We start from the raw sequence: 16216 nt of genomic DNA, 5'->3' as shown, positions 1-16216 counted from the left end.
ATTTGACCTGGCTGTCAACTAGGCCTATGTACACTGAAACACTGGAACGTAGAATCGTAAGTAATAATAAATACATGTACTGTCCAAAATTATACATGTAGGACATTTTCACTAAAGGCCACTGGTACATTCACTTTGCATCAACAGTCTCTACATATCATATTAAAACAGGAATTACGCTAATTTCATGATCAAAATATCACTTCAGAGGCATGTATTTTTTAAGCACAAAAGCAGTGATTTTAAGCGTGGACCTATTGTAATACATGTAGTTCTATGTTAAAAAAAATTTCTATTGAGCAAAATCCATTGAGACAAATTTGCCCTCAGTACCAGCCAATGACGCTCATCCCTGCAAGATGCAAGTTGGCTTCCTGAATAAAGCAAATAGATTTTCTTTGAAGGGGAAGTTCATCCTGACAAAAGGTTTACATGTAAAAACAGCTGAAAAACAATTAATATAAAAAATATTGGTAAAGGTTTGAGGAAAATTCATTAACATTTTTTATGTCATACACGTGCATGTATGGGAACAGCTTCCCCGCATAAAAAAATAATGAAATGTCATTTTCTCAATGAATTGAAAATTATTTTTTTTATTGTACATGAATCGATATACATGTACAGACAAAATCGACAGTCCTATAAAAATGAAAAAAAAAATACTAGTCATAATGAACCACTTGAAAATTGAAAATCATGCATTTTGCTCAAATATGATGTCACAAATCAAAAACTAAAAATATCTTTGGATTTTGCTCAAAACTTCACCAATATTTTTTCAACATTTTGTTCTGTAGTATTTTTTTCCAATTAACTTCCCTTCAGTGTCAACTTCCCCTTTAATATTATTGACAGTCTCCATGATACATGTATGCTCTACATTATAACACTTCTATGATTTTGTTAAAGGGGAATCCAACCCAAATAAAAACTTGCTTTTATAAGAAAAAGAAAAATCAGACAAGTTGATAGGTGAAAGTTTGATCAATATTGGACAAACAACAAAAAAGTTATGAATTTTTAAAAGTTGTAAATATTGGTAATCACTATACCCATGGAGACTTCAAATTGGCCGCATATGGGATGTCATAGTGATGTAAGGCAAGGACTACTCTTCCATGTACTCCAATACATATTATGGCTAAAATGTCATTTTTCCCAAAAGTTTTATTTCAAATTATATTTTTCTTTCATGAGGACATAGAATAATATACTACCTGGATTATATTTAGATTACTGCCCCAGGGGAATGGGTACTTAGGAGAAAACCACAAATCCCTGATAATAAAGTACATGGCCTATGGGAAAGTTGTCCTTGCCCCTTGTCATAATTTACTTACCCAGTTGCCAATTTGAAATCTACATACTATTAGTGATCTCAATTTTAAAGCAGCTATAACTTTCTTATTGCTTGTCCGATTTCTTTCAAACTTTCGCCATTCTATTTAATTTATTTTTCTCCTTCCCAACACAACATTTTATGGCCAAGGCTGGATTCCCCTTTAAGCTACAGTAGATTTTTCTTAGAAAGAAAGGAAAACTGGAGAAAAGTTGCTTCATACAATACAAACAGGTCAGGAGAATAGATTTAAAGAAAAAAATAACCCTGGTATCAGTTTGGCTTACAAGAAATACATACACATGTACAAAAAATTAGATTAATAAAAATTAAATAAAAACAAGAGAAACTTCCACAAAGAGAAATGGATTTATCTACAAGTTGTAGGCTTCTAAAGTTTTAAAGTTGCGACTGAGGAGATCTGACACGTAGTGGTACATGTACATGTACACTGTACATGACGGAGATATTTAGACCTATATGTACATGTACATGTAATTCATTTTAGTTTCTCAGAAAATTGAAAGTGGTTTTATTATTTCTAACTACATGTAGTGCATTTCACTAATAAATTAGAAACATTTTTTTTTACATACACACATTTTGATGAGAAAAAAAAACATTGTATTTTCATTAATTGTGGATGATAACAAAATGTACATAAATCTATGTTGGATAGCATTTATCAGGCAGCTGCTGTACAAAAAAAAACTCTTTAAAATCCATGACAGTTTTCTTTAATTTTCATCCTTTGAACCTCAATTTACCACGTTTCTCTCATCTTTCTGCTTTCATTGAAATAAAACAAAGTTGATGTTAAAAGGTGGATGCTACAGGTAAGCCTATAATGTATAGGCCTACATGTACATGTATGTACATGTGTAGCAAGGTTGTGTAAACACAAAAGATTTCCTGTATTCATGGATCCCTATACAAAGTGAACTGGCAAGAAAGGTTCTATCCATACATGCAGACACACAAAAGATACTCAAAGCAGTGTCTGACCAGGGACAAGTTCCAACAGTCCTCACTACTTACATACATGTACATGTATGGGCTATGGGGGTGTTAAAAGTCTGCAGGCACAGACCCCGATTGTAACTTTGATTAGCAAGTGTGTCTCCACGCAAAGACTAGCACATACAAAACTTACAGTTTGAGGGCCTTCAGTTCACAAGTCAAGAGTAGGCTGCACATTCAGACCCTTAATAAACTCGAGTGAAGGGTTTGCCCAGCAGATACAAGTTTTCACTAGTGAGGCCGGGTCCAATGTATGGTTTTTCATTATTCTGAATGACAGCAAATTGGCAACTTTTTCATTTATTCAGTATTTAATCAGTATTTTTTTTAACTCATTCTATTTTTTCAAAGTATGAACATGGAGAGAAAAATAATGAGTGTCGGTAGTTTTAGGAGCAAATGGAGATTAATTTTTAAAAGCCCATGGGTGTAGATCAAGGTACAAAAAAATGTCTCATTATCCTGAATGCTAGCAATTGAAATTGGCAACCCTTCAGTTATTCATTTTTCAATCATTTTGTTTGACTCATGCTACATGTACATCCATATTCTACTTCTTCCAAGTATGAAAATGAATGTTGCAAATTTAGAGAGCAAAAGGAGATTAATTCTAGACCTTACAAAAGCTGTATATATGTACAGGTGTACATGTACTTCTATGGGTTGAAAATTATGTAAAATTTCACAGGCTAGAAAATACGAGAAGCACATATATGCAAACTGTTTGCATTTGGTTCATGAAAGGGCATTGTACATGTAGATCAACGTGTGCTGTACATTTCCTGACGGCCTCAGTTTCCCTGGCCACATGTGTAAGTGTACATGTATGTACAGGCATGTCGGCATATTATACATTGTAAATGTACATTACCATGTACGGTATATTTACAATACACTTACAGGTCTACATGTAGAACTCTCGATCTTTAATGCAGCACACATGTATGTCCAATTCTATACAATGCCCTCAAAGATGTAGGCCTAAACATGCATGCACATTTGTATGTACATGTACATTTGTACATTATCCATGCAATACCTACGGTGCATGTACATGTAATTGTAAACTTGCATTACATGTGGTCACATGTCATAAGGTGGTCCAATTTCGCGAACAGGGTAAAAATGGTCAAAAATTTTATTTTTTGATATGTTATTGCTTTTACCATTCTCTAAATAATGAAAAAGTTTTAAGTCTCGAATACCTTTATTTTTCCTTAAAATGACTAATTAACAGCTAATTATTACATAGACGTCAATGTAAATGTGAATTTTGAAATGTGTTTTTCTCAAATTGGACCTGCTGCACATAAAATGGTGTAAACAGTTGATGTAACATTGGATCACCCTAGTATTTTGCAGTTATAATCTTGAAACATCAATGATTATTAAATCTACCAAAAATCGAATAATTATCTATTATTTTATGCATATTAATTATAATAATTAATTAACAGTATTTAATTTCACATTTTTGCCCCCAAAATACCTGTCACTGTATTTGTATGCTTGGCAAAATGACAACATCATGGGTAGAAATGTTTGTTGCAATGATACACAACATTTGTACTAAAAATTAAGATTACAAGTTAGATAATTAACCAAATCTCTCCGGTTTACTAATTGATAAGGTTGCAGATCAGAGCTGACATACACATGTATTCCATTGCTGCATATTTTCAAAATTGTCAAATTTTTATGACATTTAGTTGTTCCCTGCTTTAAAACGCCCAGAAATATGAGGATATCAGTCATATTACATATTATAGTAAGTTGTTAATTAGGTTTAATTAATATTTTATCATTTACCGCATCCACCGGCTCCGCATCCACCGGCTCCGCCACCCCTGTTACTTCAAACTTAATGTGCTATAATTTTTGTTCCTGATATTGTATTGATCTAATTCATAGTAATATATTTAGCCTATAGTTCTAGCTTTAAAATGAGATATTACTCAATAAATTTGGTCAAGATGCTGTGATGTAGCAACAATTTATCCATGGCACCGTGTGGAAAATTGTTCATACGCCACCCTTTTTGCATACCCAACTTATGAAATGCGACCATGTACATTTTTATGTAGGGCAATGTGTGTATATTTTGAAAGTTTGTACAATTAATTCTACATACATGTAGATAATATCTCGAGGCTACATGTAGGTCGAAGGCCTACAATTGTTCCCCTGTTGTTCCCCTGTATTGCTTATTGTACAACAACAACTTTAATAACTTGTTGTACACTAGGAAACGGGAGGCCGAATGTCAAACAATCAAACAGTTGCACACACACCGTCCAAATTATACCGTTGCACGGGCCAGGAAAAGGTGACGTCACTTGTCACTATAAAAATATGATTCAACACATTGCATAGTATGCTTTTACAGGTGCACTATGCGTAGGGCCGGGATTACTGGCAGAAATGAGCATTGCTGCGCTTTTTACACTTGGGTTATATAATAAATCTTTAATATTATTTTACCAACGCCTCAATGGTGTTAGTAATGCCTACATGCAAGAGTATTTAAGTTAAAAACAACCTCATGTTTATACCTGAATTGATACGAGACAATTCCTTGATTCATTCCCAATCAAACCTTCTGCCGACAAGGTCAAAGAACTTTTCATTGAACGGGCGGAAGAAATCCTGAAGCTTGCGAAGTACTTTGGGATCCACTTCCGGATGAGGCTGCCCCTTCGAACTCCCCAAACATCTTAACTTCTTCTTTTTCAAACAATAGAATCCCTTTGTTTCATTGTACACAAACACTTTCTCATTGAAATAGTCATGAAGACCGAGGAACTGCTCCACCCGCTTCATCTCCGAAAGCGGGTCTACTATCAGCTTTGCACCATCCACAAACATGATCTGCGTAGTGGGGAAGTAAGCGTACCAATTCTTCACGTAATTGGCGTACATACTGGTCTGTACAGCTTGATAGCTGGTATCGATCTCACCATTGAGAAGTACCTTGTCTTCGAATCGAGGAAAATTGCGATTCTTATTTGCCGTGTGACTCGAGATCTGCGTGTAATCCGATATAGTCCTTATTGTTGGATCACGCACAATGGCTAATAATCTAATGGAGCTATTCATGCGGTAAATTCTATCAGGCGCTTCGCTGGTGATAAAGTACGCTGGAGTCTTCTCCATGGTGATTTGATCTGCATAGGAAAAAGGCATCTGCTTCCTATACCAAGTCAGACCTTTTTCGTAAAAGTCATCGAAGAAATGAAGTTCTGGCTTCGCAGCGGCGATACTCGGATGCATCCTCAGCATCTCGATGAGCGCCCTCGTGCCGCACTTTCGCACGCCCATCACGATCGCCTGAGGTAGCCTCTGTTCAAATGAACCACTGTGTTCGGCAGAGAGCAACGAGATTTCATCATTGATCCTATCCACACTCGCCTGTAAATCATTGCCGTTGTTTTCGTAGCTAACTTTCTGCTCGTCCCCGTACAGGGTGCACAAGAGTTTTCTCATCTTCTCCTTGTCTGAGATTTGGTCCGTGGATAGTAGGAGCAGGAAGGCTGATATCACCAGTGCTGCAGCCAAGACCCGTCTGTTGGACAGCACATGGTGGTTCAAAATCTTCATGATGTCACAAATCATCTTGATGTCAGTCTGTTACAAATGCGACATGATCCAAAATGCCTGTATAAAGAATAAAGAAAGAAAAAATTATTGTAGAACGATGATTTCTGTTTATAAAATTCCATTAGTTTTGAAAACTCTTCATTCACTTTACAGGAATACCATAGAGCTCTATGGGAATACAGAAGCCAATGTATGAAATTATTAAACACATCTCTACAGCTCTCAGTGTTTTTTTTAAATGCACTCACAAGAAATGATACTTTTGGAGAAGATGGCAAAATCAAGATCTTACTTCATAAAGACTTGTTAAAGGTCAAGTCCACCCCAAGAAAATGATGACTTGATTAAATAGACAAAAATCAAACTAGCATAGTGCTGAAAATTTCATCAATATCGAATGTAAAATAAGAAACTTATGACATTTTAAATTTTCGCTTATTTTTCACAAAACAGTGATATGCACAACTACATGTAGGTGAGTCAGTTGATGATGTCCATCACTCACTATTTCTTTTGTTTTTATTGTTTGAATTATACAATATTTCATTTTTTTATAGACTTGACAATAAGGACGAACTTGACTGAACCACATAGTATTAAAGAATGGTACTTTCACATGTTCAGGGAGGAATTAATCGTTGTATGATCACTTGACAATAAGGAGAGAATTATACTATTTCATATAGTAAAATACAAAAGAAATAGTGAGTGGATGACATCATAGTCTCCTCATTTGCATATCAGCCAGAATGTGAATATAACTGTTTTGTGAAATTAAGCGAAATTTAAAATGTCATAACTTTCTTATTTTGCATCCGATTTTGATGAAGTTTTCAGTGTTATGCTTGTTGGATTTTTCTCTTTTTATTCAAGTCTACTTTTTGTTGGGGTGGACTTGTCCTTTGACAGATGCACACTTTTTCAAAACAAGGTTACAATCAGCTTATCAAATTCAATACCCACTCAGATAATTTCATTGATGCCTCTGTTCCATATAGGCCCTATATTGTTCGTTAAACACTGATTTTAAATGTTTACTTTGTCAATTGTATGTTCCACACGGCCCTAATTGAAATCAGTCTGTGAACTGTTTGGGCTTTTTAACCGTGTATAAATAAAATAAATCTTATCTTACAGTATCTTATCTTATCCATTATAGCGATGTCACACACTCGCGTTGGTCAAAGTTTGCATCTGCCACTGTACCAAGATTTTAAAATCTGCGTTCATTGGATGTAAATGATTACATAACGTAGCATAAATACATCCTCACCTTTCACGTTATTCGCATTATTTTAGGGTTGGATGAAGTTTTATCGATAATTTTGGGGCTTTTTGGACATCATTCTGAGCAGTCAATGTTTTTCGCCCATGTGCCATTTTGATATCATTCTGTACATCTTTGAACATAGAGGGCAGCAACACATGACTGTGCGCTGCCTTTGACGCATACATTAGTTGGTACTTCACTAAAATTGAGCTTTGCGCTTGTGATATTTTCCATTCAATCGAAATGGAGTTGAGTGCAGTCACGATGTTTGGATTGTCATAATTATCAAAGTTAGGGAGATCATGTTTTATGGCTAGTAAGTATTCATATTTTGTTGAGATTTTAGAGTAATTTCTGTTGCTGTTCTGTGCAGTTTGACGAAAAATATGTTTTCTGTGATTTTCCATTTGAAAATCCACTTTCAAAAGGCCATTTCCGTGAAATCAAGGAAAATCACTGTGTCCCTGCATAATAACGGGTGTTATCGATGAGAGAAACGTTATCGATATCGCTAAGTGGCAAAACACAAGCGATTATCAACAAGTGTGACTAGATTCACCGCGAATTACACACAGCCCATGCGCAATTAATTTGCGTTCGCGATCCCCATTTTGGATTCAGTAGTGAATAACATGGTTGGAACTGCCCTTTATCGACCACCGAATTTTCTAAGCATCGTATCTGCGAAAATATAAGTTTTACCTAGTTTTCGTCTCACTTGTGCAGAAAATGGAGCAGATCAGATTCCCATGTTTCGATCAGCAAATCCGATTCAATTCGCGTATATATCGGTTAACAACAAATACAATTTTATATTTGCTCATTTGCACCCTTCTTTTGAAGCCGACTTCCCGCAATACACGTCTAAGTTTACGGCCGATTCTTGTCCGGTGGCGACATACTCTTCCATATCAGTTCTATGTCAACATGCTAACTACTTCCACTGCCATCTCCAGCACATGAGTGATGATTGACGACGGATATTTGTTCTAAAGCCGTTTCCTATCGGATTTCTTGGTATGAACAACTGTTTTTCGGCGGGGTTCGGTTCTAGTCAAAACAATTTTGAATTTTGATAAATTCTAGTAAATTTTTTACCTTTTCCCCCTTCTCTTGCTGTTGTAAAATTGATTCTTACCGTTCCTAAGGACACTGTGCCTACTCTCCCGCGTGTATCGTTTAAAAAAACGCAATAATCTTAATGCGTGCAAGGTGGTCGGTTTTTAAAGAGGTGGTTGATATTAATGATATGTGGTGGTCTCACTAAGTTACATGTGGAGTAGGATGGGGGGTCGGGTGTCCGGACACTTTATATTTTTAAAGCCTTCTTTTTTGTCTTTGGATTACACTAAAAATGTGAATTCAAAAGTGGAGGCGCACGGCCAATATGGAAGACTCTCTCCAATATGGGAGATTGTCTCCCATATTGGAGACCTGCTTTGCAAAAGGACAAAAGAAACAACACCAACAAAAGCATGATTTTTTCCACCCAAAATTTTGTCTCAATGAGGTCAGAAGCCCATTTGTTTTGTGTGATCGACAACAAAAATCCTTATCAAAACAAAAGTAGACAGTGAATTTTTGAAGTAGATGGTGAAAAGGGGTAATTTTTCATGAAGAATCTGCTTATCACATTTTTATTTGCTGCCAAGGTAATCCTTTTGCAGCAAATGTAAACAAAGGACATTAGTCTCCAAAACTGGAGACTGTCTCTGAAATTGGATACCCAATTTCTTTACAAAAGTCTCTGATATTGGAGAGTATCTCCCACATTGGAGACAGTCTCCAATATTGGCAGAGCAACCAAGTCTCACGCATTTAGGGTCCGTCTCATGATCTCATGCACGGCACGCTTTTCTCTCATGCATCGGGACCCGACAGAAAAAGAGAAAAATTAGCATTATTCGCTAGATTATATCACCTTCGCACGCCGTCGCGTCTACCCCGGTACGTGAGACGAATGGAAAGTGCAGTCAGCGCACAGGTGATACGATGAATCACGTGCATGCATCGCATGGATTTGTAGTATGGATCGATATCAAAATGAAGCCCATATATCGTGCGCTCGCCTTTTCGAAACGTACATTTATATTTTAATTTTTGTTCTCTATAATATTTCCTAACATTTTGTACTAAAAATTGATGAAACTTCGCTGTAAATTTTTCCCAATGACTTTCTAAAATTGATCGTCCGGACACACAACAACTGGGTATATAGTACTGCGAACATGGTGAACCGATTTCAAGTTCAAATCACTGATTTTAATTTGAGATGTTTTACAAGAATTTGAAGAAAGAAAGGGCAAGGAGTGAGTCTATGGCTATGCAGACCTACCAAGTCTCACGCATTATGCGTGAGACTCAAGCATTTTGGACTCTTGTTCATCCCCTCAAATCTCTGTCTCACGCAACAATCACAGCCTATCCCCATATACATTGTACACAATGTCTGTGATCTCACTCAGATTCACAGAAAAATCTCACGCATAGCTGGTCTTTGAACTTGGCATCTCTGACTCTGTCATGTCTGTCTATGTCCTAGTGTAGGGCTAGGCGATAGTCATGATAGTAAGATTAGTCACTGTAAAGTAAGCCGATTCGGCATTATCGTGATATAGGTAACCACCATTCACTTCATACAGCAGCGCTTTATTCAGTCGCACGCACGGTTCCCTATTCCCCTATTTCCACCTCCATTCACTTTGTAGTTTGTACACAAATGCGCGTACACAAATCTATGAGTGGTTTCCAAAACCACGATTTGGCCGCCGATTCTATGTTTTGGTCATGATCTGTTGCCTTTGTTACCCTAAAATAAACTTTAAAGGACAAGACTTCCATATCAGAATATCTATCCCCCAGAGATGCCAAGTTCAAAAAAATGTTATGCGTGAGATTTTCATGACTCGACGTCTCTGTGCGCGCGCGGCCAGTACTTACACTCGTACGTTGCGAAAAGGCTCGCGCACAACGAGCGCGCGCATGAGATATGGGCTTCAAAATCATGCGATGCACGCACGCGATTCATCGTATCACGTACTAGCTGTGCGCTGACTGCACTCTTGATTCATCTCGCGTGCCAGGCTTGACGTGAAGGCGGTCGGCCAATCGTATAATCTGGCGAATAATGCTATTTTTTCTCTTTTTTTCTGTCGGGTCCCGATGCGTGAGAAAAATGGGTGCCATGCGTGAGATCGTGAGACGGACCCTGAATGCATGAGTCTCACGCACAATGCGTGAGACTTGGTAGACCAAAAGCTTCGGTCTCTGTTTTGTTGGTTGTTCAGCTGAACTTCGTTGGCTTCACTCACCAAATACAGAGACCGAAGTTCTAGCGCGATCTGTACAGGGGACTCAATGGCCATATGTGTATGTACTTAAGATCGGATAAAACGGGGAAGTGAATTTGCGCGACAGCCGAGGTAAGTCACTGTTTTTGTTCCTTTTAACTTCATTTTTCTCCGTTTTTTGGCAATTGATGCCAAGAGGGAATATAAATTTGCACTCTGGTCACTATAATTTTCGAAATTTTTATTCATTAAAGACAAAAATTGAAAAGCCCCGACGGGGGGATTTTGCATTGCAAGTCCCCTAATGGTGGCTGCACGATAGCGAGCCGTCTGTGTACGAGGAGAAATAAAAAAAAAATGTTAAAAAACTCCTCGAAACAGACGGCTGCCAGCTGTCTAGAGACTTGGTAGCTCTGATCCCCTCCACTAAAATTGCTCACCACTGTTGATGAACGCTCCCCCGGCCCGGAGCTCCGCCGCGGACACGGCACGCCACGGGCGCGGCAGGAAATTCACATGATTGTCATTAAAGTTAGTTATAAAACTAGGCTTTGTTATGGGTTTTATTCATTAATTCATTAAAATATACTTTCGGAAAACTGTAAATTACTTACCATTATCACACTACAGTGATTTGGAGAAGATCTCATGTAAGACAAGCAAAATTTAAGCTAGAGACTTTGGAGTGAAAATGATCCCGATCTTCGGTCGGCCATTCCGATTCGCAACTCCGCTATCGACGTGTATTATACGTATCAACGACATCTAACTCCTTTGTAGCCTCAATAAAAAGATGTATATTTACTACGGATGTAGCACGACTTTGGTTTCTCTTCATTATTGCTGTCCATGGTTCCTATAAAGCCATGGCACAAAGAGATAAAATTTACATCGAGTGACCGCGAATAATTGAATGGATAAAATATAATTTAATGGTCCAATTCTCTGAGTGATGGTAAAAATTGACCCTTCGATCTTTGTGAATCTATAATGAACTCTCATTTATCATCATCACCATCATCGTCTTATTTTTCTGATGATGATGATGATGATAGCGCTGATCCAGGGGGGGCACAGGGGACACGTCCCCCCCCCCCCCTTTGAGAATCAAAATTAAAATTTTAGTATTAAAATGCCATTCAAAACGAGGTGTGCCCCCTTTTTACCTTTTTTTTGCTTGTCAATTCTTTTTTACGAAATATCCTAAATTTGTGGTTTTGGGGCTTGTCAAAATTTTCCTCCGAAATATTTGCCCTCGATCCCCCCTTTTTGAAAGTCCTGGATCGTCCCCGATGATCGATGATCTTCTTCTGATGATGATGATGCTGATGATGATGAAGGGTTTTTAATTTTTTTTCATTGAGTAGTTTTTATTGACAACTTCAATTCATATACAAAATAAAATATATATAACAAATAGAACTTCGATGTCTTTACAAATACCTAGACAACTCTTAAATTTAACATCATTTTTTCATGAATGTTACAATAAAACACAATGTCAGACATCTTCCAATACATAATTATAAATAACATTGACTCGTGATAATTATAGGCATCAAGAAGAAACTTCTACAGTAAATTCAACATATTGAATTTTCTTTTCAGTGTCAAATAAAAAACATAACTGAAGAGAGATTTTCCAAATACAAAAATATATAATAAATAAATAAATCATTAATAAAACTTAAAACGAATTGAAGCCATCAGCATATGTATATATTTTAAAAACCCATCACCTCGGCCTCCTCACCGAAATAAATTCAAACTCAACTACAAAACTCAGCCCTACTAAAATCAAGGTATGATTAATTAATTGATATTTACCTTTATTTTTTTCCTGCTTCCCGAAAAAATTTTCCTGCCGACTAAATTTATTTGTTTCAAAATTTAAATTTCTTGCACACAGATCCGAAAGTGATTTTGAAAATTCACAAGTATAAAATAAATGTTCATATACGTTTCTTCTTCCTTTTCACAAAATGAGCATAATTTATTGGTCGAAACAAGACCAAAACGGAAAAGGTGGGGTTAGTGTATATGCAAGAGTTTACTGGAACTTCCTTAAAGTGGAATCCAACCCAAATAAAAACTTGTTTTGTCAGGAAAAGAAATATCAGACAAGGTGATAGGTGAAAGTTTGAACAAATATTGGACAAACAAAAAGAAAGTTATGAATTTTTAAAAGTTGTAAATATTGGTAATCACTATACCCATGGAGACTTCAAATTGGCCGCATGTGTGATGTCATAGTGATGTAAGGCAAGGACTACTTTTCCATGTACTCCAATACATATTATGGCTAAAATGTAATTTTTCCCAAAAGTTTTATTTCAAATTATATTTTTCTTTCATGAGGACATAAAACAATATACTACCTGGGTTGTATTTAGATTACTGCCCCAGGGGAATTGGTACTTAGGAGAAAACCACAAATCCCAGATAATAAAGTAAATGGCCTATGGGAAAGTTGTCCTTGCCCCTTGTCATAATTTACTCACCCAATTGCCAATTTGAAATCTATATTTTTTGTATTAGTGACCTCAATTTTAAAGCAGCTCTAACTTTCTTATTACTTGTCCGATTTCTTTCAAACTTTCGCCATTCTGTTTAATTTATTTTTCTCCTTCCCAACACAACATTTTATGGCAAAGGCTGTATTCCCCTTTAATCGATTATTCATTGTGCAATATCTTAGTCTTCAAAATATACTTTCTATTTCCTTATTAGTAAGATCATAATTCGTTCTAATTCTTTCAAAAATAGGTTTAATTTCATTTTTATACAACAGCTGTTCATACATTTCTTTTGATGTTAAAAACATTAAATTAAACGTTTTCTTACCCAAATTGAAATCGATTCCATATATGCTTTGCATATATTTCAATATTGTTCTTCCAACTAACGGGTAAACAGGCATAAATATGCTTAATTTTTTCAACATCATTAATTTGCATCTGAATTCAATTAAGAAAATGTATATCACATTTTAGTTAACCGTTATTATCCCAAATATGATGCAATCTATAAACCTCTTTATCGTATAGAATCTTATCAAATATACAACTCCCTGTATATTGAATAAGCTTATTATTAAAAACTACCACTTTCCCAAACTCTTACTTCTAATATGTCTTATATTTACCTACTATTTTATTTGGAAGCTGTTACTTTCAATAAACCTGGTATATTATAGTCACATGAAAATAACAAATCTCCACACAAATGTTTAGTGGCAAAATAAAAGTACTGTTTCCATTTTATATTCATCTTTATTTAAAAGTATTTAATCCACATTATTCGCTGTGCCTTTACCTGTACAGGGAAGTTTAACATCTTTAATCCTCCTTGCTTATAATCTAAAAGCATTGTATTCCTATTACTTTTGTCTTTCTTACCTTTCCATAAAAAATCAAAAAAATAATTCATCCAATGATTCATAAACGCATTTAGGAACAGGAGTAAGAGGGCTTTAGAATGATGAAGGGTTTTTTGCGTGTGTTGATGATGATCGATCGATGATCTGCAGGCTTCTTCTTCTCCGAATTTTTCTTTCTCCTTAAATCTTTAGCCCTTATATTTTTTGTTATCACCAACATCATCATTTTCCTTTCTTAGATCTTTGAAACACTGATATCACCAGTATGTATAGCGCTTAAAATTGTGTATATCTCGAGATGATGAATAGTAGTCCATTTCAAGATTTCACAAAGTTCAGTTTATGTAACTGTACCAGATCTAGATCCACGATGATATACTGACAATTAAGCCTTGTTTTACAGACTTTCTCGTGAAATCAGTGTTTACTGCAACTACTGGAATTTCTCTTTAATATATTGAAGAAACAGTAAAAACAATTTGAGAAAATGACATTTCATTGATTTTTTTTATACCATACGATATGAAGGGAAGCTGCTCGCATGTACGTCAAAAATTAAACAGTTGAATTGTTAATAATTTTTTATTCTTTGATGGATTTTTCTCAAACCTTCGGCAATATTCTTTATTATTTTCTGTTATTTTTACATCAATCTTTTTGTCAGGGTGAGCTTCCCCCATTGAATTGAATAAGGGGTGTGTCCACTGACCTGATACATCAGTGGGAGTCAGTTCTACATCCATTCACTCGAATCCCGTGTGTACTATCATATCATGACTATAAGACAGCACTAAAATATCACGGTTCACAAGTAGTCTGCAGGCAGCTGGGCAACCCTTCACTCGAGCTAAGGGTCAATGTGCAGCCTACTCATGCCTTGTGTATACTAATAAGGCTCTCTTGATCATGAAGTTTTGTATAAAATTATGCATGCTAGTCTTTGCGTGGAGGCACACCTGTTGATCATAGTTCCAATCAGGGTCTGTGCCTGCAGACTAGTTCACAAGCACTGATCCATTTTCCATCCAGGGGAGCGTTTCATCAATATTTTCATCCGACAAGTTGTCAGATCTGATATCTTTCCATGATTTTGATTGGCTGAGAGGCACTGTTCCTATCAAACTGTCGGATAAAATGGGACTTGTCGGATAAAACGTCTGACAAGTCCTTTCATGAAACGCCCCCTGAAGAGTCTGTGTCTGTCAGTATTCACGTTCAAAGGTCAGATCATATCTTCTTTTTTTAATAATATTTTTATTTTCATCCTCTTTCAAATCGATAAGTTTACGATCACAATTCATATAAATCAAGATTTTGTACATGTATACGAGACAAAGAAATATAAAGTAACAATATCAATGAGATTACAAATTTTCATAATAATACATGATTAAGTTAACTGCCCAATTTTTCTTCTATAACAATGTGAAAGCATAAAAAATAATATCAATCGACAAATAAAAACGGACTTTACAAAAGATGACTTTTTTCCCTGCACAGAATGGGAATAATCTATTTTGCACAGAAAAAAATGGATAAGGTTAATTAAATGAAGGTTATTTTGCCTGTGCACAGATCCGTGAATGGCGCCAGCTATCGACACATGAACGAAAGTCTCCTGGGTGTTTTTTTTTTCTTGTATATAAATTGGAGTCAATTTCTACAGGGCGTATGTCTATATATAAACGTGGTAAATGTAATGAAAATTTAATGTGGGAATACAGTTTTTACTCGGATTCTCTCCATTCAGCTTTGGGAACGAACGAATATCAATTCCCTCATATCGTTTCCTATTGTGAGATCGACCCAGTCACCTCGGAAGAGAGGGGGGGGGGGGGGCGCCCCTACCCCTACTGAAGTTTGGGCAAAACGCATATTAATTTGTTCCTGTTTCTGTTTGTGGTAACTCCCGTAGGAACTCGGCATGACAGCATTTTGCTGGTAAACGCCAATCTGGTATATAACCTACCTATAAAAAAACCCGTGATTTTACAGAAAATAAACAGAAGATTTTGCAGAAAGCAATAACAGAATCATTCTGTAAATTCATAAAACAGGAATTTTTCTGCAATTTAACATAACAGGTCTGTTAAAAAAGGGGAAAAGGGTGTTTTATTCAAGGAAATTTGTAAGATTCCATACACCAAATACCAAATTCCTGTAAGATTACGCAATTCAATAAGATTACAGATGATCTCGAGACTCTGCTGCAGGAACTTCTTTTATTTTAAGGATAAATTTTCTAACAGTGTATACCTATAAAATATTTTACGTCTAGGTTAATCAGTCATAGTTGCTGACGTTATAGACGACAGATA

The 16216-nt window shown here is 36.0% G+C and overlaps 1 protein-coding gene across 2 annotated transcripts; it reads right to left on the bottom strand.

Annotated features, from left to right (window-relative positions):
• Positions 1-303: 303 nt before the first annotated feature.
• On the bottom strand, positions 304-11271 carry LOC121430828 (heparan sulfate glucosamine 3-O-sulfotransferase 1-like). Of its 2 annotated transcripts, XM_041628244.1 has the most exons (3): positions 11134-11271; positions 4915-6016; positions 304-444 (listed from the first exon to the last, which is right to left on the bottom strand). In XM_041628244.1, exon 2 carries the CDS (start codon positions 5972-5974, stop codon positions 4943-4945), a length of 1032 nt encoding a protein of 343 aa, XP_041484178.1. In that variant the 5' UTR covers positions 5975-6016; positions 11134-11271; the 3' UTR covers positions 304-444; positions 4915-4942. The 2 variants fall into 2 exon arrangements, with proteins under 2 accessions (XP_041484178.1, XP_041484177.1); XM_041628243.1 differs by lacking the exon at positions 304-444 and having other exon boundaries at positions 4434-6016.
• Positions 11272-16216: the final 4945 nt, after the last annotated feature.

This window comes from Lytechinus variegatus, chromosome 17 (genome assembly GCF_018143015.1).
Source record: "Lytechinus variegatus isolate NC3 chromosome 17, Lvar_3.0, whole genome shotgun sequence".
Lineage (NCBI taxonomy): Eukaryota > Metazoa > Echinodermata > Echinoidea > Temnopleuroida > Toxopneustidae > Lytechinus > Lytechinus variegatus.
This window is presented reverse-complemented; position numbering and strand designations above follow the sequence as displayed.